This window comes from Esox lucius, chromosome 24 (assembly GCF_011004845.1).
Source record: "Esox lucius isolate fEsoLuc1 chromosome 24, fEsoLuc1.pri, whole genome shotgun sequence".
NCBI lineage: Eukaryota > Metazoa > Chordata > Actinopteri > Esociformes > Esocidae > Esox > Esox lucius.
In genome coordinates, this window is record NC_047592.1 from 23,187,654 (window position 1) to 23,208,435 (window position 20,782).

The 20,782-nt window shown below is 43.9% G+C and overlaps 2 protein-coding genes across 7 annotated transcripts; both read left to right on the forward strand.

Moving 5' to 3' along the window:
• The first annotated feature begins 1,311 nt into the window (after positions 1-1,311).
• Positions 1,312-7,573, forward strand: LOC105027188 (probable E3 ubiquitin-protein ligase TRIML1). The gene is made up of 7 exons (XM_010899149.3): positions 1,312-2,069; positions 2,241-2,336; positions 2,545-2,778; positions 2,886-3,033; positions 3,137-3,163; positions 5,690-5,871; positions 7,025-7,573. Exons 1-7 carry the CDS (start codon positions 1,500-1,502, stop codon positions 7,421-7,423), a joined length of 1,656 nt encoding a protein of 551 aa, XP_010897451.2. The 5' UTR covers positions 1,312-1,499; the 3' UTR covers positions 7,424-7,573.
• A 523-nt stretch (positions 7,574-8,096) lies between these two features.
• On the forward strand, positions 8,097-20,745 carry rpgrip1 (RPGR interacting protein 1). 6 transcript variants are annotated; one of them, XM_034290730.1, is made up of 30 exons: positions 8,097-8,316; positions 9,809-9,827; positions 10,785-10,917; positions 11,425-11,478; positions 11,630-11,747; positions 12,207-12,418; positions 12,791-12,893; positions 13,029-13,043; positions 13,438-13,584; positions 13,671-13,776; positions 13,929-13,952; positions 14,037-14,183; positions 14,292-14,365; positions 14,444-14,658; positions 14,930-15,036; positions 15,154-15,204; positions 15,433-15,612; positions 16,046-16,163; positions 16,352-16,855; positions 16,990-17,177; positions 17,361-17,712; positions 17,966-18,159; positions 18,270-18,329; positions 18,447-18,791; positions 19,014-19,071; positions 19,183-19,277; positions 19,375-19,564; positions 19,658-19,742; positions 20,134-20,267; positions 20,373-20,745. In XM_034290730.1, the coding sequence occupies exons 3-30, from the start codon at positions 10,830-10,832 to the stop codon at positions 20,606-20,608; spliced, it is 4,200 nt and encodes a 1,399-aa protein (XP_034146621.1). In that variant the 5' UTR covers positions 8,097-8,316; positions 9,809-9,827; positions 10,785-10,829; the 3' UTR covers positions 20,609-20,745. The 6 variants fall into 6 exon arrangements, with proteins under 6 accessions (XP_034146621.1, XP_034146619.1, XP_034146622.1 ...); XM_034290728.1 differs by lacking the exon at positions 9,809-9,827 and having other exon boundaries at positions 10,709-10,917; XM_034290731.1 differs by lacking the exon at positions 9,809-9,827 and having other exon boundaries at positions 10,709-10,917; positions 13,441-13,584.
• Positions 20,746-20,782: the final 37 nt, after the last annotated feature.

Below are 20,782 nucleotides of genomic sequence, written 5' to 3' on the forward strand. Positions count from 1 at the left end.
TGCAGACTTTCAGCTTTAATTCAAGGGGTTAAACAAAAATGTAAAATGTTTAGGAGTTGTAACCATTCTCATAAAAAGTCCACTTATTTCAGGACCCAAATGTAATTGGACAAATTAACAAAATCACAAATAAAATTTTCATTTTTAATACTTTTTTGAGAATCCTTTGCAGGCAATGATTGTTTGAAGTCTGGAATGCATGAACATTACCAAACGCTGGGTTTCCTCCTTTGTGATGCTTTGCTAGGCCATTAATGCAGCTGTCTTTAGTTGTTGTTTGTTCGTGGGTCTTTCTGCCTTAAGTTTTGTCTCCAGCAAGTGAGTGCATGCTCGATAGAGTTCAGATCAGGTTATTGACTCAGCCATTCCAGAATATTCCACTTCTTTACCTTCAAAAACTCACGGATGGCTTTCACAGTATCTTTTGGGTCATTGTCCATCTTTTTATTTTAAGGTTGGCCTGTTTCACTTGCATTGACAGCTCCTTTGATCGCATGTTGTGGGTTCACAGCAACAGCTTCCAAATGCGAATGCCCCACCTGAAATCAACTCCAAAATCAAAAACAAAGGAATAGCCCACACCTGTCCATTAAACAGCTTTTGAGTCAATTGTCCAATTACTTCTGGTCCCTTGAAAAAGAGGGGGGAACATATTAAAGTGCTGTAATTCACAATGTACCGACTGGATTGTAAACTATACTGCCATTCCACATCAAATGGACTATTGGAAGTGGAAAATAACATTTAAGCTACTGCATTGCAAGGATGGAAGTTCACAACATTGGCTGAGTAACTCAAAGGTGATATGTGAAAATAATTATATGTAATATGTTAATAATCATATCATAAGTCATTAATACATTATCTAAATGTGTACCAGTATAATAGTATTTTTAAAGGGAATGTAGCTCAGTGGTGAAATTGAGAGTAAGTAGGTATTCTAAAGGGAAGTTCACATACATATTCCACATACACACTCAAATAAGTTTACAATATGTACAATATGAGAGATTCTCCACTATGCAGTTTTGTACCCAATCGCCTTTGATGTAACACTAGATTAGCTACCACAGGACTCTAGTTTCCCATAGCTCTGAGTATGAGTCACACGCCGGTATGGACTTTGATCGCAGGGTGTCTCATAGGGAACTGATAAGGCACCCGGGCTGTATTCAGTAGGAAGTAAATGATCCCAACTAATCTAAACTTGTTCAATAAGAAACAACAGGTTCTGCAGCAAACGTTTTTACTACGGTGTGCACTACTGAATACACCCTTTGGCTGAAATTTAACATCACAGTTTGTCGTTACAGCAGCTACATGCTTCTAAGCGATAAATGAGTTTGCTTAACCTGTATACACTGTGTTGTATATATTATTCTAATACTTTCTAGATATTTTACATTTTCATTAGGGAGTTTTCTTGTTTAATTTAACCCTCATTTCAGAGGGTTGCCTCTCTACAACAGTTTTTCGTCTTCTCTTTTCCAGCAGAATACATGGCTTCTCCCAGCGGACTCCTGTCTGAAGAGCAGTTCCAGTGCTCTATCTGTCGGGATCTGTTCACAGTTCCAGTCTCCATTCCATGCGGACACAGTTTCTGCGTGGCTTGTATTAAGGGATATTGGGATAGCAGTGTCCTGTGCCACTGTCCCAAATGTCAGAGGATGTTTGCAGGACGCCCGGATTTCCTAGAGAACTCCTTCGCTAAAGAAATATCTGAAAAGATCAGAGCAAAAAGAGGGACCCTAGAAGGGGAACCAACGATCCAATCCGGAGGCGTGGCTTGTGACGTGTGCACTGGACAAAAGGCCCTGAAGTCCTGCCTGGTGTGTCTGACTTCTTACTGTGAGACTCACCTGGAGCCTCATCAGAGAGTGGCGTCGCTTAAGAGACACAAGCTGATCGATCCTGTGGGGAACCTGGAGGACAGGATGTGTGAGAAGCACGGGAGACTCCTGGAGCTGTTCTGTAGGAGTGACCAGAGATGTGTGTGTGTTCTCTGCACAGAGACGGACCACGGGGCTCACGACACTGTTCCAGCGGAGAGAGAGAGTACGGTCAAGAAGGTCATGTTTCCTCTTTTTGACCAATCTGCTTTGTTATTTCAATATTTTGTAGCTTTTTTACAAATTTATATCCACATGCTAGAAGGGCTGTAATATTTTTTCTGATTGTAGCTGGTTCCAGATTTGGATTCCATTTATAGTTCCAATTCTAGTTTTGATTATTGGTTATAGGTTCAGATTAAGAAAACCGGAGCAGAGGTTCAGAAGATGATCCATTTCAGACAAAAGAAGTTGGAAGAGATCAAACATTCAGTCAAACTCAACAGAGTAAGTCCTTAAGTAAAGCATCTTCAATAATCTTCTGTAGTCAGTACAGTTTAATTGGGACAACAGAATCTAACTTTTTTCTGTTGTATTTTCTTGTTTTCAGCCAATTTTAAAACAGTATAGAGTACAGTTTGCTTGTCTTTAATTTGGCATTCTACCACAGGACTGTTGGCCAAGCTGTCTTTTAAAATGCTTTTCATTTAATCAGATAACTTCAAAGAAAGAGATAGAGGAAGGAGTTCAAGTTTTCACATCTCTGGTGCGCTCTATTGAGAGAAGCCAGGCTGAGCTGATCAAGGTGATCGAGGAGAAGCAGAAAGCAGCAGAGAGGCGAGCTGAAGGGCTCATTAAAGACCTGGAGCAGGAAATCAACGAGCTGAGGAGGAGACACTCTGAGCTGGAGCAGCTCTCACACACAGAGGACCACCTCCATCTCCTACAGGTCAGTGTCTCTCTTTCTGTAGTCTATTTGAATATATAAACTGGCTGAAAGACATGACCATGCAGTATTGGTCCATCAAAAGAACACACAACTCTTTCATGTGCCAGAGCTTGCCATCCCTGCGCAGCCCTGCACTCACCAAGGACTGGTCTGAGATCAGTATTCACAGTGACCTGTGCTTGGGGATTGTGAGGAGTGCTACATCCCACCTGGAGGAGATCATGAGGATGGCTGTGCACCAGCTGTCGATTAAAGGTCATCTTCATCTGTTATGCTGACATAAAAATTCTAAATGACTAACGTCAATTGATAGACTTTCATGACTCATGATTTTTGTGTTATTCTCTAAATCTTACAGAACATGAGAAGGTGCAGGAATACGCAGGTAAACTTGTTTTTGGCCTTGATTTGAATTATTTTAAGAAATCCTTTGCTGTTTTACCTTTTTTAGCTTTTGGTTTAAAAATCTAACGGAATCATATGAAAGTTGAAGTACACAGAAACTGTACATTTTAAAAAATGTAGTCATTTTAAACCTTTTGTTCAGGACTGGATGTGTATTAAATTGTTCATACATGCATAATCTATAAGTATAATTGTTATCATACCACATATAACCACAGAATTGCACGTTTATTAAAAGAGAGTGCTACAGTACAAATCAGCACATACAGTACATGAACCCCTTATGGTTCGACTAGCTTTCCATCAGAATTGGCAGCTTGTGGAGTATTCTGATTTAGTTAGGTCATCTACTGTGGAGTCCTGTCAAGCCATTTGGGATTTCTGAGATCACCAGTGCAATGTTTCTAACTTTTGTCTTTGGAAAGCTAAAAGATATCTGATAGATCTTCCTCAGATTTTCCCTACTCACAATGGCCTACTTGACTTTTATTTACACCTCTTTGTATTATTTTGACAGACACCAATAGTAGAATCCAAAGCAAACTCAAGGCCTAGAATCCAAGTAGACATTGACATTGTTCTTTTGCCAGGACAAATTATGTGACGGAACCTGAAGTAGGGGGGATAAACACTGTTGTCATTTCTTAGTAGTGAAACCAAATACCTTGACATAAAAAGGTGAGAATCCATACTTTAACATTATGATTTGTTGGATTTCAAATCCAACTTTGTGAAGTATAGACCAAGAAGAAGCAGAATATTTTGTATATTATTCAATAATTGGACACTGACACACATTTTCTTATCTTGGCTGTTTACCAAAATATATTCAAGTTACAGTTGAATAATGAAAATGGGCTTAAAGTGCAGTCTCCCAGCTTCAATTTGAAGTTATTCACATCCAAACTGGAGGAAGGGTTTACAGCTCTTTAATATGTAGTCCCCTCTTTTTCACGGGACCAAACGTTATTGGACAATTGACTTAAAAGCTGTTTCATGGAGAGGTGTGGGCTATTCCTTCATTATTTCTTCATCAATTAAGCAGGTAAAAGGTGTGGCATTTGCATTTGGAAGCTGTTGTTGTAAACCTGAGAAAAAAAGAACGCACTGGTGAGCTCTGCAACACAAAAAGGCCTGGATGTCCACAAAAGACAACAGTGGTGGATGATTTTAGGATCCCATCCATGGTAAAGAAAAACCCCTTCACAAAATCCAGCCAAGTGAAAAACACTCTCCAGGAGGTAGGCATATCATTATCCAAGTCTACCACAAAGAGAAGACTTCCTGAGAGCAAATACAGAGGGTTCACCACAAGGTGCAAACCATTCATAAGCCTCAAGAATAAAAAAGCCCAGATAAGACAAAAAAAACATCTAAAAAAGCCAGCCCAGTTCTGGAACAGCATTCTTTGGACAGATGAAACTAAGATCAACCTGCACCAGAATGATGGGAAGAAAAAAGTATGGAGAAGGCTTAGAACGGCTCATTATATGAAGCATAACACATAATCTGTAAAACACAGTGGAGGCAGTGTGATGGCATGGGCATGAATGGCTTCCAATGGCACTGGGTCACTAGTGTTCATTGATGATGTGACAGAAGACAGAAGCAGCCGGATGAATTCTGAAGTGAATAGGGATATATTGTCTGCTTCAGCAAAATTCAGCAAAGTTAATAGGACGGTGCTTCACTTTACAGATGGACAATGACCCAACACATACTACGAAAGCAAGACATTTTTAAGGCAAAGAAGTGTAATATTCTGCAATGACCAGATCAATAACCTGATCTCAGCTAGATCAAGCATGCATTTCACTTGCTGAAGACAAAACTTAAGGCAGAAAGACCCACGAACAAACAACAAATGAAGACAGCTGCAGTATAGGCCTGGGAAAGCATCCCAAAGGAGGAAACCCAGCATTTGGTGATGTCCATGCCTTCCAGACTTCAAGCTGTCATTGCCTGCAAAGGATTCTCGACAAATTATTAAAAATGAACATTTTATTCATGATTTTGTTAATTTTTCCAATTACATTTGAGCCCCTGAAATAAGGGGACTGTGTACGAAAATGGTTGCAATTCCTGAACATTTAATATGATATTTTCAACCACTTGAATTAAAGCTGAAAGTCTGCACTTCAATTGCGTCTCGGTTGTTTAATTTCAAATCCATTGTGATGGTGTACAGAGCCAGAATTATGAAATATGTGTCAAAATATTTCCAGACCTAACCGTATATTAGACTTCTCTAAATATATAGGTATTTGAAGAATTGCATCAACTGCTTTTTTTTTAAGCATGTTGAAACATTTTTAAGAATTGAATCTTTCTCAACTCCTTTGCTTTTCAAATTCAGTGTCAGAACACTTCTTCTACTACTGCAAAAATACTATTAAAAGACTTTAAAGCATGCGCCATAACTGTACAGTACTTACTAAGCGTCCAATTTAATTATAACACTATCAAAAGCCCCAAAACATGTTTTTTGTCTCATGTCTCCTACCAGTTGATGTATCTCTGAACCCAGACACTGCCAATCCATGGCTGGTCCTGTCTGAGGATGGTAAACAGGTCTGGGACGGGGACACTGAGCAGAGCCTCCCAGACGATCCCCAGCGCTTCAACACCGCGCCCTGTGTCCTCGCCAGGGAAGGCTTCTCAACCGGGAGGTGCTACTGGGAGGTCGAGGTGGGTTTAACCATCACAGCAGAGAAGAATCTCCAAGTCAATCAAAACCCAAATACTATTTTATTTGTCAGAAACAGGCATTAACCTGCAGTGAAGTGTTACTTTTTTTTTTTTACCTTTTTCTAATAATGTAGCATTACAAAATGGAAGGGAGAAGGAAATAAAACATGAAATGGTAGAAAACACAGTATATTGACTATGTATGTGATTTGAATAACCATAACATCACAATAAGAGGAGGTACCAGGGCAGACTCAATGTATGGGGGATCATTTACATATAGGTAGGGGTAGTAGCGGAATGGTGACTGTGAATGTATGTGTCTTTGTCGGAGTGCAATTTTGTGTGCGTGTGTAGAGTCTGTGTTGTGTAGAGTCTGTGTTGTGTGTAGAGTCTGTGTTGTGTGTAGAGTCTGTGTTGTGTAGAGTCTGTGTTGTGTAGAGTCTGTGTTGTGTGTAGAGTCCGTGTTGTGTGTAGGGTCTGTGTTGTGTAGAGTCTGTGTTGTGTGTAGAGTCCGTGTTGTGTGTAGAGTCCGTGTTGTGTGTAGAGTCTGTGTTGTGTAGAGTCCGTGTTGTGTGTAGAGTCCGTGTTGTGTGTAGAGTCTGTGTTGTGTAGAGTCTGTGTTGTGTGTAGAGTCCGTGTTGTGTGTAGAGTCCGTGTTGTGTAGAGTCTGTGTTGTGTGTAGAGTCCGTGTTGTGTGTAGAGTCTGTGTTGAGTAGAGTCTGTGTTGTGTGTAGAGTCCGCGTTGTGTGTAGAGTCTGTGTTGTGTAGAGTCTGTGTTGTGTAGAGTCTGTGTTGTGTGTAGAGTCCGTGTTGTGTGTAGAGTCCGTGTTGTGTGTAGAGTCCGTGTTGTGTGTAGAGTCTGTGTTGTGTGTAGAGTCCGTGTTGTGTGTAGAGTCCGTGTTGTGTGTAGAGTCCGTGTTGTGTGTAGAGTCCGTCAATAAGAGGGGGAAATATCCGTTTTTATCTGATGACAATCCACTGACACCGAAACATCTGTGGGGCAACATAACAACCAAAGTGCTGGAGTCAGTTCTGGTTTTCCTTCATGCAGCTGGTAACACTACGTCTATAGTGTAATTCTATTGGGCCCTTATGTATAGGGGAAGCCACTTGACTCGTTTTTGGTGTGTTGCTTTGTCAATTGGTCCAGGTCGGTGACAAGACGTCTTGGGACCTGGGCGTGGTCAGAGAGTCCATTAACAGGAAGGGCGTGGTGACGCTGAGCCCGGAGGACGGCTACTGGACGATATGTTTGAGGAGAGGAAGCGAGTACAGAGCATGTGACAGACAGTCCGTCTTACTCCCCCTAAGGGTGAAACCGTGGAGGATTGGGATCTTCGTGGACTACGAGGAGGGGATGGTGTCGTTTTTTAATGTAACGGACAGCTCGCATATTTACTCTTTTACTGGGTACCACTTTGCTGAGAGGATGTTTCCTTTGTTTAACCCCGATATAAAGGACAACTGGAACAACCAATCACCACTCATTATATGTCCTGTTGTTGTTGTCAATGGAGATGGGACTTTGGATGAGGATATCACAATATGACGTGCCACGGATGACACATTTCCTTCTTACATGGAGAAATGGAAATCAAAATATGCTGTTCATTTTATTAATAAATATAGCGTATAGGTTATAGGAATGATTTTACAGCTGTATTCACCTCAGATTGTTTTAATAAATGTATTCAGTACATTTAGTTATGCTATTTAAAGAAATGTATTTTGTTTTGAATTTCCACCTATAAAACTACCCTGTGAGACCAGAATACAGGAGGTAGTGGGACTATCCCCGTCATCATTTCATCATGTCATGTTTCCCTCCTTCCTGTTTTCCTTCATTCCTTCCCTGCTACCTTCCCCCTCCACCTAATGACCAAGCAGCGCGCCGTCTGCCTCTCCCCTCTCCTCCTCGCTCTCAGCCTCAGTGAACGGTTGTCTGTACAGATCTGGGATCAGCTTCCCCTCCCCTAATCCTTTGCTTAACCAGTTTACCGAGTAACCTCAAAAGCGACCCCAGACCAGCGTTTACCTTGGTGATATAGGCCCTCCTCAGCCTAGCTAATCAGATTAACACAGAGATCGGATTAGTATAGTAGCAGGTGGGACACTGAGGTTGAATCCCAAAATGGTGTCCTGTTCTTGATCAGGAAGGGACTACGGTAATATTTGGGATACACTCATCGGGACAGGCTGGACAACAAGGAAGAGAGAGGGGGGGGTGGGGGAGGAGGGATCTAACAGGATTTAATCCCATTGGACTAACAGTGCTGAGACAGAATGACGCCAGACCTAAAGGGCTACCAAGAGAAAGCATGTCACTCTAATGACAACACTGGCATTGTCTGCATTATTTATAACATCATCTGTGTTAATATCCTCAACATCTAACCCAGCAGCTTTATTTTGGGTGACGTTGATGCTCCGGTGAAGAAACAGGTACGTGACAGCCCTGCATGCCATTCTGGCACTGTTCTGTGGTTTATAATCAACTAAATGATATAGGAATTCAACTAAACGTTCTGGCTTGAAATGTCAGTAGTCAAGGAAAATGGTCAAAGGTTAGGTACACTGAAAGGATAAGTATCTTGGCCAAAACCAGTTTTAAATTCACCTAATTTTAACACTGATGAAGCGCACATGTGATATCAGGCATAAATCCTGTTGTGACAGAGTTAATGCACACGTGTGTTGATGTGACAGGGTTAAAGCACACGTGTGTTGATGTGACAGGGTTAATGCACACGTGTTGATGTGACAGGGTTAATGGACATGTGTTGATGTGACAGGGTTAATGGACATGTGTTGATGTGACAGGGTTAATGCACACGTGTGTTGATGTGACAGGGTTAATGCACACGTGTGTTGATGTGACAGGGTTAATGCACACGTGTGTTGATGTGACAGGGTTAATGCACACGTGTGTTGATGTGACAGGGTTAATGCACACGTGTGTTGATGTGACAGGGTTAATGGACACGTGTTGATGTGACAGGGTTAATGGACACGTGTGTTGATGTGACAGGGTTAATGCACACGTGTGTTGATGTGACAGGGTTAATGCACACGTGTGTTGATGTGACAGGGTTAATGGACACGTGTGTTGATGTGACAGGGTTAATGCACACGTGTTGATGTGACAGGGTTAATGCACACGTGTGTTGATGTGACAGGGTTAATGCACACGTGTGTTGATGTGACAGGGTTAATGCACACGTGTGTTGATGTGACAGGGTTAATGCACACGTGTGTTGATGTGACAGGGTTAATGCACACGTGTGTTGATGTGACAGGGTTAATGCACACGTGTGTTGATGTGACAGGGTTAATGCACACGTGTGTTGATGTGACAGGGTTAATGGACACTTGTTGTGTGAAACACGTGGTGTGGCAGTTGAATGCAATCTTCACACAAATATTTCTGAAATCGCTAATACATTACTAGCCTTTATATCAATAGGTATCAGGGTTAAAGTGTTATGCTGTAAGATGCTTGCTTAACCAGGGGAAAATCTAGTGTTTCATCATTTCAAAACCAGACATCTGTAACAGGGTTGACTATTTACATAAAATGTATCATTATAAATATTTAATAGTAGTAATAGTAATTAATGAATTACTGTAGAAGCAACACAATAACTAAGACTTTACAAAGAGGGTAAAATATAGGGACATTTGGGGATTAAGTGGGTCAAAATCATTCTAGAAGTGACCAAAGGTAGATTACATTTTATTATATTTCACATTTATGTTACCAGGTAAGATTGAGAACCAATTTCCATTTCCAATAAAATGCTGAATGGGACTTTAGCAAGCCTTTATTCATATACAAATTTCGATTAATCTTAATATATTGGAATATGCATGCTTCTATAAAGCACCGGAAAAAATTAAGAAACCACTGCACCTTTTTGTTTCCTTTGCAAAAAAGCTGAGAAGGAACGTTTTGAGTGAGTAACAGAAGCATTACATTTGCAGTGGTTGTAACGAGGACGCGCGTGAAGGACGCGCGCCATCCCCCCCGACGTGGTATTCGGCGCATGTCATCGCCGGCCTTCTAGCCACGCCGCTCCTCCTCCTACGGCACTGTCATGTCTTGTTATTGCACGCACCTGGTGTCCATTCCCTCATTAGGTTGCATATATCAGTTCCTGTGTTTCCGGGTGTCTTTGTGTGGTATTGTTCTTTGTTGTTCTGGATTTGCTGTGCGCAGTTGTTATGCGCTTGTGCGCTATTTGAGTACTACATTCCTTTTTTGAAACAAGAACGCAATACATATACTTTGACTGCATTCGACTCCCTTTTTACATCCGCCACGAGGACAACCTGTTACAGTGGTCTCTTAATTGTAACCCTTCTGTTCCTCACTCAAAACCTTCCTTTGCGACTTTTTTGGAAAGGAAAGAAAAATGTGCAGTGGTCTCTTAATTTTTTCCGGAGCTGTATAGAAGAGCACTTTTAAATTAAAATGTAACAATTTTAATTAGTGCAGTTTCCACTTTTTTTTTAAAAGAACCTTTCTGTGACCTCAATCAAATCAAGTTTATCTTATAAAGCCCTTTTTATATCAGCATATACAGATACTCAGCCTTAAGAACCAGCAACATCAACCCTAAAAAGAAAACTTGCTGTTAATTCTGAATGGTAAATCTAATATGGATAATTAATACCCGCAAATTAAAGCTGACAGTCTGCCTTTAATCCCACTGTCATTGTATCATTTCAAATCCAAAGTGCCGGAATACAGACAAAATATTCCTCCCTCATAAAATACTTAAATTTCAGTGTGTACTATGTTTCCTTTGAATGTATTTTTTACCCTCATCTGAAGAATAATGGATTACACATTAATATTGACCCACCACAACTGATGTCGCTCCCATCCTCTGTGATGACATCATCACCAGTCCTATCAACCTTCCTGATTAGCTGAACTTCCGAAGGGGCCAATCATGTCTTTGATGGCGGACGAGACTGCCGCGGACCTCCCAGTGAGAGACGTGGGCATGACAAGAGGCGGAATGATGCCTACTGTAACAGGTAGTAGATACACAAGAGGACGGGGAAGAGATAGGGGAAGTTGGGAGGGAGGAAGAGAGAGGGGGAGGGAGGAAGGAGGAAGGAAGAGATGGGGGGAGGGAGGAAGGAAGAGATAGGAGGAAGGAAGGGGGAAGGAGGAAGGAAGGGGGAGGGGGGGGGGGGGGGAGGATGGAAGGGGGAAGGAGGAAGGAAGGGGGAGGGGGAGAAAGGAAGGAGGAAGGAAGGGGGAAGGAGGAGGGGAGGGGGGGACGGAAGGGAGGGGGAGGGAGTGATATAGACAGAGGGAAAGAGCAGAAAAAATGTCAAGTGGTAAGGAAGAGAAAAAGAAAGACAGGTGGGGGAGAGAGAATGTTCAGAGGGTGGTGGGGGCGAGCGAGGGGGGGGGGGGAGAGGAAGAACGGAGAAGAGATTAGAAGCATGAAATAAACGAATCACGCATTTGTGAAACAGGTCGATCGGGTTCATTTGACATGTAACTCTGCCTTCCTTGTCTGTCTCGTTCCACAGACTCTGTGAGAGACGGGAGGTCGTGGAAGAAGCCCCAGGTGCTCAAGATGAAAGGTGAAACCCACTAGAACTCAAAGACTCTGGCCCACATTCCTTGTAGAGGTGCCCTGCCTCTTACCAACGGGAGCAATACTGCTGCCCCCCCCCCCCGTCCCCTTTCTCCACAATTGTTCTCTTTCATCCCGCTCTTCCTCCTTTTCACCAGACCGCCAGAGGATCTTCCAGGTTCCCAGAGAGCAGCTGGAGGACCAGTGCTCTCGTCTGCGGGAGGAGAACACCTTGCTGAGGCAGCACACGCGTGCACAGGAACAGCGGCTGCGCAGGTTAAACGCTACCACAGGGAAATACCACACGTAGGGACTCTGAATACTTGACACAAGAGTTTGGTAGGTATTAGCTACCACAGGAACTGCACTGGTAACAGCTGGAAACTTCCTCGACCTAAAACGTCTCTCTCAGAAACATTAAGTCAAATGTACAGTGTTCTATACAGCCATTTATTTTTTAACTCAGCAGTTGTCTAAGTGCTATATGGGTACAAAACCTAAATCGTGGGAGAGACACCAGAAACGGTAACATCCACACAGCTAGCCTCCAAAATAATAATATTTTATAAGGGGGGGATTTATTGTAGTTATGCCACAGTCAATATGAAAAGTTATATGCCTGGGCTTACAGACCAATATCCCCTCACTTACAGACGATATCGGCCCCGTGATTCACATCCACCTTTCCCCTTTGGCCTGTCTATATGTATCCACCTCCACCCTATTCTCCACCAGGATGTCCACAAAGCTGATGCGTCTGAGGCAGGGCCGCTCAGGAGAGCCTGGATCCGGGCTCAGAGAGGAGGACATGGAGGAGACCATCCAAGAGCTGGAGGCGCGTGTCGCCACTCTGGAGGGCCAGAAGGGGGCGCTGCAGAACAAGCTGAGCATTGCCAGACAGCATATCATGGACATGGGGCCTGGCAGGAACTACCACAGATTTGGGGGTACCTAGCTCTCTGTAAAGTGATATTTAGTTTTTTTATTTGGGTCATTTATGTGACAATCTGTCAGAGGATCATTAATGAAAGTAGAATGTATCGTCCTTCCTCTGTGGATCTCATTACTGTTGTGGCCTGAATAAATCTTTACACTGTACAGCCAAGAGAGTACTGGTTCCTCTCTAGGTTTCTTCTTAGGTTCTCATCTTTCTAGGGAGTTTTTCTTATTTGATTGATTGACATGATTAGTGAAAGCGATTCAGCAGATTATCTTTGGATTAACCTCTGTTTTTCCCCAACCAATCATGTTGAATAATGGAGGAAATGAAGAAGGATGTTCTTTAACACAGGATGCCTTTGCCCTCTTTCTCCTTTCAGGGCGGGGCATGGAAGGGGAGAGAGGAGTCAGACGAGCAGCGCAGACAGCTCCACCCCTCTACGGCCCCAGCCTGGAGGAAACCCGAGCAGAGATAGAGAAATTGTAAGGAAAGAGAGATAGAGCCCGTGGTCCGGCATGCTTGTATTAATATAAGCAAAATAAACAATTCAGTAGGGAAGCATCCATCTAACATTCCTCCTTCGTTCTTCCCTCCCCACCACCACAACTACTAAACAGACATACGCTCCTCAGGTTTGTGAGTGAATGCCAATCTCTGTAAAAGCAGACCAACAGCAAAGCGCTAAGATGTAGAGGTAGACAGTCAAACCATGGGGCAGATCCTAGTGTACACCATCACATTTACACACATACCATATGTCCACGCATTCCACCTACAGTAGAAAACACGCTTTATTCAATTGCTTCATTGTAATTCATTTGAATTCTAATTCATGCTTTATTCTAATTCGATTTTTACGACGCCACCTCCATTTCGTGACAGTGGGCCGACAGAGCCATAGATGGGGTCGCTCCGCGTTATGGCGTTTGTGACCTTACCGGAATCGTAACCATCCCGCCTCCCTCCCCCTTTGTCCTCTCTTCCTCTCTCCTGTATTTCCCCCGTCGTCCGTCCTCTTGGACGCAGCAGGTCCAGTGTGATTGAGACCCAGCAGGTGAGGGTGACGGAGCTGGAGACGGCTGCCCAGTCCCTGAGGGACACACTGAGGGAGAAGGAGAGGGAGATAGAGGGATGCATGAAGGAGATGAGGAGACAACACGCAGACGGACACAGGTGGGGGCGTTACACACACACACACACACACTTCTCAACACACCTCTGTGGGCTGCTCTGAACAGGTCTGTTTTTCCCTGCTCCAGGATCACCATAAGGGACAACGTGGACGTGATCCGCTTGCAGAAGCAGCTGTCAGACAAGAGCTCTGCCCTGCGTGTCACCCAGGAGAAGTTCACCGTTCTGCAGGAGGTGGTGGACTCTCCGATTCACTCAGCTTTCTTTCCCTTGTCAAACTGACCCAATGTTTGTTACTCTTTTTCCCTCCCTCTCTCTCTTTTACTCACTTTATCTTCCTCCCTTTTCTTTCCTCCCTTTTCTCTCCCACTCTTTTCTCTCTCTAGGCTTATGAGGCTCAATTGGAAGAGGTAAGGGAAACTTTAAGGAAAACGTTGCACAAAATCCATAACATGAAATAACTTGTAGTCTGATATCCCGCATGTCCACTGAAGGGTCAGAGGTCAATGAAGGAGAGCCAGGGGGAGTTGCTGGAGAAGGTGGAAGAGCTTAGTGAACAACTGAAACAGGAGAGGCAGAGGGCGCTGACACTGGAGGGACAGCTCAGTGCTGCCACCCTGTCACTGCAAGCCCAGGAGGAGGTACTGCCACTGGTCAGGATGTAGGGCTGGGGATGGGGGTCGTGTGAAAGTCGTGCCCACCCACTGGTACAAAGCCACATACTTGTAATTGTCTTGTATTTTACTCAGCTCCAGCAGAGAGTGTCTGACCTGGAAGGAGAGAGAAATCTACTGAAGGAGAGCTATGATACTCTGTTGGAGAGGTAGGAGTGTAAAGACAAAGAGTTGTATGCATGTGCCACATTGACATTAATTGTGGTTAATGCCCCCCACCCCCCCAGCACTCTACATGGTCATACAGAGGAGAAGATGGACAGAGAGAGAGAGCTGGAAAAAGAACGTGAGAGGGAAAAGGAGGAGATCTGGCGGACGGACATAGAACGACTGGAGGAGATGCTGCGACTGGAGAGGCAGGCACGAGGGAGGCTAGAGGAGGAGAAAGAACGGCTACAGCTGGACAAAGAGAGGATGGAGGAACAACAGGATAGGGAGAGAGGTAAAGTGTGAAGTAGACAATGCGAGAGTACATTATATCCATTGTATAAGGTGAGCCAAGAGTTTCCTGACCATGCGATCTTACCAAATAACACATTGGTAAATTTCATTATAGTGGAAAATTGTTGGTGCAGAACATGTGGGAAAGAGAGTGTTGTTCCAAGGTGTTTCCAGGTCACATGGTCTGGAAGAACTAGTCATATGTTGATGACATCACACATCAGTCACGCGTTTCTACTATTTGACAGTTGTATTTAACCTCTTTTTGATAGCGTCCGTTGAGTCAATTAGAGGGAAACATGAACAAATGGAACAGGAAATTCTGCAGTACCGACTGGAAGTGACATCACTGCAGGAGAGATTAGACTCAGTCACAAAGGTCAGAGGTTTTATTAACATGGATGACAGGTTAACAACCGGTTTACAACAACTAAATAATGCATGTCATAAAACCAGTTTTATAACCTTTTCCTTTCTTGCCCTTGTTTCCTATCAGGAGTTCGACATGAGTGTTGAGGACCTCAGCGAAACCCTCATACAAATCAAGGTCTCTTCTCAGATTATATAATTATTCACAATATAATAATGAGTTTATTTGGCAAATTCAACTCCGGAACTAGAAATAAGCCTCTTATCAGGGACTTAAACCAGGTGGGTGTAGTTAAGGATGACGTCAAACAGAAAACCATCAGGCTCTGGACCTTGTGGGGCTGAATACCCCCGCTATTAAACCACACTTTCTCTCCCATTAAGCATCTTGTCCTCCCTCTAACAGGCCTTCAGGCTTCAACAGGAGGCCAGTAAAGGCCTGCGCTTCCTAGGAGTGGAGGGGGAGACGCAGGGCTCCTCCTCGGAGCTGTGGGACCTCCAAGCATCCCAAGCAGAAACTGTGTTGGAACTGCAGAAGACCAGAGATTTACTCTTCCTGCAGCACCGCATCAATCACGATCTGCAGGTAGGCTTTAGACCATGGACACTTACTACCAAAGTGAGGACCGTCAATTTACTACCATAGAAATGTATGCATAAACATAAAAGTAACCATGATCATAATTCTTAGTCTAAACTTTAACTTAACCTGACCCTCACCATAACAGCAATTTAACCTTTATGGATAAACTTTACCTAATCCAAACTCTAAAACCTAACCTGTAATGCCTAAATGTAACTCTAATCCTAATTCTAACCCTGAGCCGGATAATGCTTCTTGTCAAAGTGAGGAGCTGACAAACTTCATTTGTATAATTTTCCTTGCTTTACTACTACAATAGTAAAACAGGAACACATGCACACACCACACACCTACACACAAGCAGGAATTTACGTGATTGCAAAAACAGACACATACACACACATTTGGTTATTTTTCCGTTCCTAAACTGTCTCAGGCTGAGTTGAAAACGATGATGGAAAGAGCAGACAGAGAAAAGGAGGAAACGAAGAGAAGAGTCGCGGAGAAGGATAAACTACTCGGAAGAAGGGCACTGCAGATCAACACTCTGCAAGGTAAGAAGAATCTGTTTTATACACACCAGATAAATATATAGTACTTAATAATTCATTTCAAATGAACCAGTTCATTTAAATAACAGCTGAAAAAAAAGTGCAATAGTGAAACTGAGAGGTATCTTCCTTTGGACTAAAGCTCAGGTCCAGGGGTTTAATAACACATTGTTCTTATCGTTCCATTAAAGCTCAGCTGAAGGAGCTAGCCTACAGTCCTAGAAACTACAAACGGAACATACCACTTCAGTACACCTGGCCGGGGGTGGACCAGGAAGTGGTACAGCCCATTGAAGACGACACCACTTTTTCTCAACTACGAGCAGGGGAGTCTCTTTTGGAAATCCACCTGAGGGGGGCGGCATTCACCCCTGGAGGGCTACGAACCATGGTGGGTGCCTGGGACGGGACTCGGTCAAAGGGCAAAGAGGTCGTGACCTTTTGCACTTACGCCATCCTTGACTTTGAGACGCACTCAACACCATTGGTTTCGGGAGGGCAGCCCAGCTACGGGTTCACATCCAAGTATCCCCTCTCGGCCCGTGATCTGGGGAGGCTGGGGGGAGGGATGCTGGTGGAGCTGCACCAGGCGTTGGGGGGGGTGCAGTTCGTGACCCGAGGAAGGGCGCAGGTGCCGCTGGTCGGGGCGGTGGAGAACAGAGGGGAGCGGGTGACCGGGCGAGTCAGCATCGCAGGTAAAACCTTTCACACGGCTAAGATGTCCATGGTCAACCACAGAACTGTGGGTGTTCCAATGTGAATCAGCGTTGACAGACGATGCAAGGCCGACCTGAAGGTCAAACCTGTGTGAACCTATTATCTCTTCCAGGCTCTGAGGGGGATGTCATGGGAAGCCTTGACTTCTGGGTGCGTCTCTTCCCTCCTGCGGAGCCAGCGGACACGCTGATAGAGAGAGGGATGTACAGACTAATGGACAGGAGGACACTCAGCCCACAGAGACAGTGGAGCCCCGCCCGGGATCAGAGACCTCTGGGTGTGTTGGACGGTATACATGAGGTAGGCAAACAGTGGTCATTTTATAAACCCCAGGTTTGGCAAAAATCCTGGTCAGAGGATTCCATAGTTCCTGCATATTTCCCCCCTGATTCCACAATTCTTGTGCCTGGGAGAACTTGAAAAAGTTCAAGAATCAATAGGTGGTTTCATTTAAGCAGAGCGCAATGTCCTTTCCCAATACAGCAGGAACTATTTGACTATGGTGGAGGGATACCCAACGAGTTAGAGGTGTTGCTGGAGCGCTGTGTGGGCCTGAGCGCACGCTGGCCAGGACTACTTCCGGACGCTTACCTGATGTACCGCCTCTATGACCTGCCGCCTCACACATCCCCCATAATCCCATGCAGCACAGACCCTCTCTTCAACGACATGGTCAGTTACCCTGTAGCCGTGACCAATGACGTCCTGGAGTACCTTAGAGCTGGCAGTCTCTGGATCTATGTTTTCGATGACAGCGATGAACAGACTCCGCCTGCATACCTGGCCAAGACCCCCATACCACTCCTCCCCCTGGCAGCAGGACGACCAATCAGAGGTGAGAAAAGGGCAGGTATCATCACCCCTAATTGTACCCTAGACAAAACCCCTGCTGTAGAGCAATTCACATTTTCAGGAGCCTGATTGTGGTCACACCGTTGACCCAGACTTCTATTATTAAATACTGGAGTAAATAATACCACATAGAAATTGCAAATACAAAGTGTCTGACCTGGTCACTAAGGTCAGGTGACTCATTCTGTTCTTCCTGTCAGATGACCATCTTCTGCTTATAACTGTATTCCTGTCAGGTGACTACGTTCTAAGAGATACTGGTGGCGGTCCACGGGGAATGGTTCGTGTGTTCATACGATGGAGGTACCCCTTTCAACCACCAGAGGGCGGCATCCAAGGACGTTGGGAGATCAACCGGCCAGAGAAAGAGACGATGAGGAGCGAAAGGGCAGAGAACCTGGCAAGACCTGTTGCCAAGCCTAGAGTGATGGTATTGGTCCTTTACCACTTCACTCCTCTGCAAATTAGACAGGTCACGTTAGTCACTGAATATCTCCTTAATCTTCAATACTTTTTGTCCCCTCTATAACCTTATTTCAGTTGAAAGCTACTGAGGCAAGAGTGGACAGCCCTGCCGCACAAAAAGAGACCAAAATTCAGGTATTACATTCAAACAACAAACCACTATCATCTAATTACACTTAAAAATATGCCCAATATTAAGATACAAAAAACTGTAAAATCATATCCTGTGTTCTCACTTCCTATTCCTGATAGCCACGGCCTCCACAAATTAAACTACGACCACCCCAACCCGACACCCAATCAGAGCAAGCCACACCTGTGACGTCAATGGAAGCCGGCGGAGCCACACCCCTTCAGTCTCCAGTGAGAAAACGAGTCACGCCCCTCAGATCACACGTGATGCAAGAAACACCCCCTTTGACCCCAGCGCAGAGTCAAGTCAAGTCTTTCCAGTCACCCGCTGGGAAGCAAGCGACCCGCCTGAGGTCACCTAGGGTCAAAGGTCCGAGGTCATTCGTGTCAGAGTTGACGCATTCTCCTACTGCCTCGGCTCAATCCACCAGGAGCTCCAGCTACGATGATAAGACTGATGATAAGGTTAGAGGATCCAAACAGTATAGCAAATCATATAAATACAGACAATATCCATACGCAACACTTATATACAGGAAGATAATCAGGAACAAATGCAATTGCAAAACGCGGGATGACATAAGGTGGATATTGGATGGGCCAGAAAGACTGAAGGCACTGCAGTCAATAGAAACTCATGATCTGATCATACCATAAGAGTGAATGTGTGACATTTTGCTCTGTCAGGACATCCCGTCATTGGTATCTATGGAGGAAGAGGAGCTGGAGAGAAAAAATGACAGTGGTAACCATATACTACAGTTCTATCAATATCCTATTCAAGAACTGGAAAACTGTACTCATCTTGGAGTTGAATATGAATATCTTCACGTACTTTCTCTGTTTCCCTTTGTAGACGTGGAAAGTGAGGTAATGGAATCCACAGAATCTAGTATCTCCTCCCTTAGTGACGTCATCGTCGTCTCTCTACCTTCAAGGAGAATAAGAAAGGTAAAAATCATTCAACCCGTTGTGCCAGTTCACCAATTGAATGAGAAAACTCCCCAGAGTTGTAAATGCACTGTGGCTGAGAAACATTGTGTTTCAGGGAGATAAGTTGAGAGTGGAGATTCTCTCTCTCTCTTTTGAGCCCACCTCCCGAGTTGCTCTGGACGAATCAGTGCAGCGCGTCTATGTGGAGTACCGCCTCCTGGGAGTTCCCATGGAAACCACAGAAACACCCATGTCCCTTCGTAAACCAACGGAGGGGGAGGAAATACATTACAACTTCACACGAGGTGTGTGTCTGTGTGTGTGTGTACTGGAATATTTGTTTATCAAAAGATCAACACCCAGGTATCACATCACTGTTCTTTATTTCCTTCTCCCAGTTATCTATGTGGACAGCTCTGAGGCATCCCCACTCAGACAGTACCTATACACCATGCTGGAGGGAACAGACCCCAACAAGGGCAGGTGAGAGCGAGAAAAAGAGCACATCCGATGCAATTTTTGTTCTTTTCGTACTGATTGCATGAACCAGGAAGGCTGGACCGTCATTCTTACACCTGGAAGGCATGCACTCTCCTGGCCTTGACTGAGCTCACAGGCACCTAAGCTGCCACAAGGAGTCACTAGAGAGGGACAAGGCAAAACGACTACTGTATATTCAATTACTGTGTGAAACATACTTTTCTTCATGAATTAGCCATCAGCAAAGTTAGTGATATATATATATATATATATATATATATATATATATCGGGGGAGGTTTGTGTGTGTTATTTTAAATAAAGCTTTTTTGAAAATGGATGATACCAATGGATGATACACATGGATATGTTCTTGCCATCACATGTCTACCCAGGTTGAAATTCACGGTGGTCAACGAGCCAATGGATGATGATGACAACAACGAGTGTATTGACGTTGGCCACGCCTTCCTGGACTTAAAGGAACTACTGCTGACAGGAAACGACATAACAGAGCGTCAGATTGACAGTGAGATTCTACAGTGCTATTGTTGTGTATATTTCTGAATTTGACATTCTAACATTCCTTCTCTATTCACTTCACACCTCCTTCTCTCTCTATACCCATCCATAGTTGTCAGTGTTGATGAAGGGAATGAGGTCATGGGAAAGCTCAAGGTCTCCTTGGAAGCAGCTAAGACCTTGACTGGGATATACTGGGATTATCATGGGAAGAAAGATCAAAAGACCAAGGAGGAGAAAGATGACGAGAACACTGAGGAAGAGGAAGAGAAGAAAACTTTGACGAAAGATGAAATACAAGTGATAGATTATGACATTGATGATGATGACGACAGTGACTTTTACTAGTAGTGGGAAAATCAAAAGAATATATTGAAACAGAAACAGATTAATAAATGGGAATGGATTGCGTGACAGAAAAAAATATGAAACTTTTAATAGATTTATAATATTGAATATAAATAAAACCTTATAATTAAACACAAGATACATCGAATCATTTTATTTGGAGGTACCAAACTA

Excerpts from the sequence above, each read along its gene's own strand:
- LOC105027188 (XM_010899149.3), top strand. The coding sequence starts at position 1,500 with ATGGCTTCTCCCAGCGGACTCCTGTCTGAAGAGCAGTTCCAGTGCTCT. Across the intron at positions 2,337-2,544 it reads ATTCAGTCAAACTCAACAGA|ATAACTTCAAAGAAAGAGAT; the intron begins GTAAGTCCTTAA and ends TCATTTAATCAG. Across the intron at positions 3,164-5,689 it reads GAAGGTGCAGGAATACGCAG|TTGATGTATCTCTGAACCCA; the intron begins GTAAACTTGTTT and ends GTCTCCTACCAG.
- rpgrip1 (XM_034290730.1), top strand. The coding sequence starts at position 10,830 with ATGTCTTTGATGGCGGACGAGACTGCCGCGGACCTCCCAGTGAGAGAC. Across the intron at positions 13,777-13,928 it reads AGTTCACCGTTCTGCAGGAG|GCTTATGAGGCTCAATTGGA; the intron begins GTGGTGGACTCT and ends TTCTCTCTCTAG. Across the intron at positions 17,178-17,360 it reads TGTTGGACGGTATACATGAG|CAGGAACTATTTGACTATGG; the intron begins GTAGGCAAACAG and ends TTCCCAATACAG.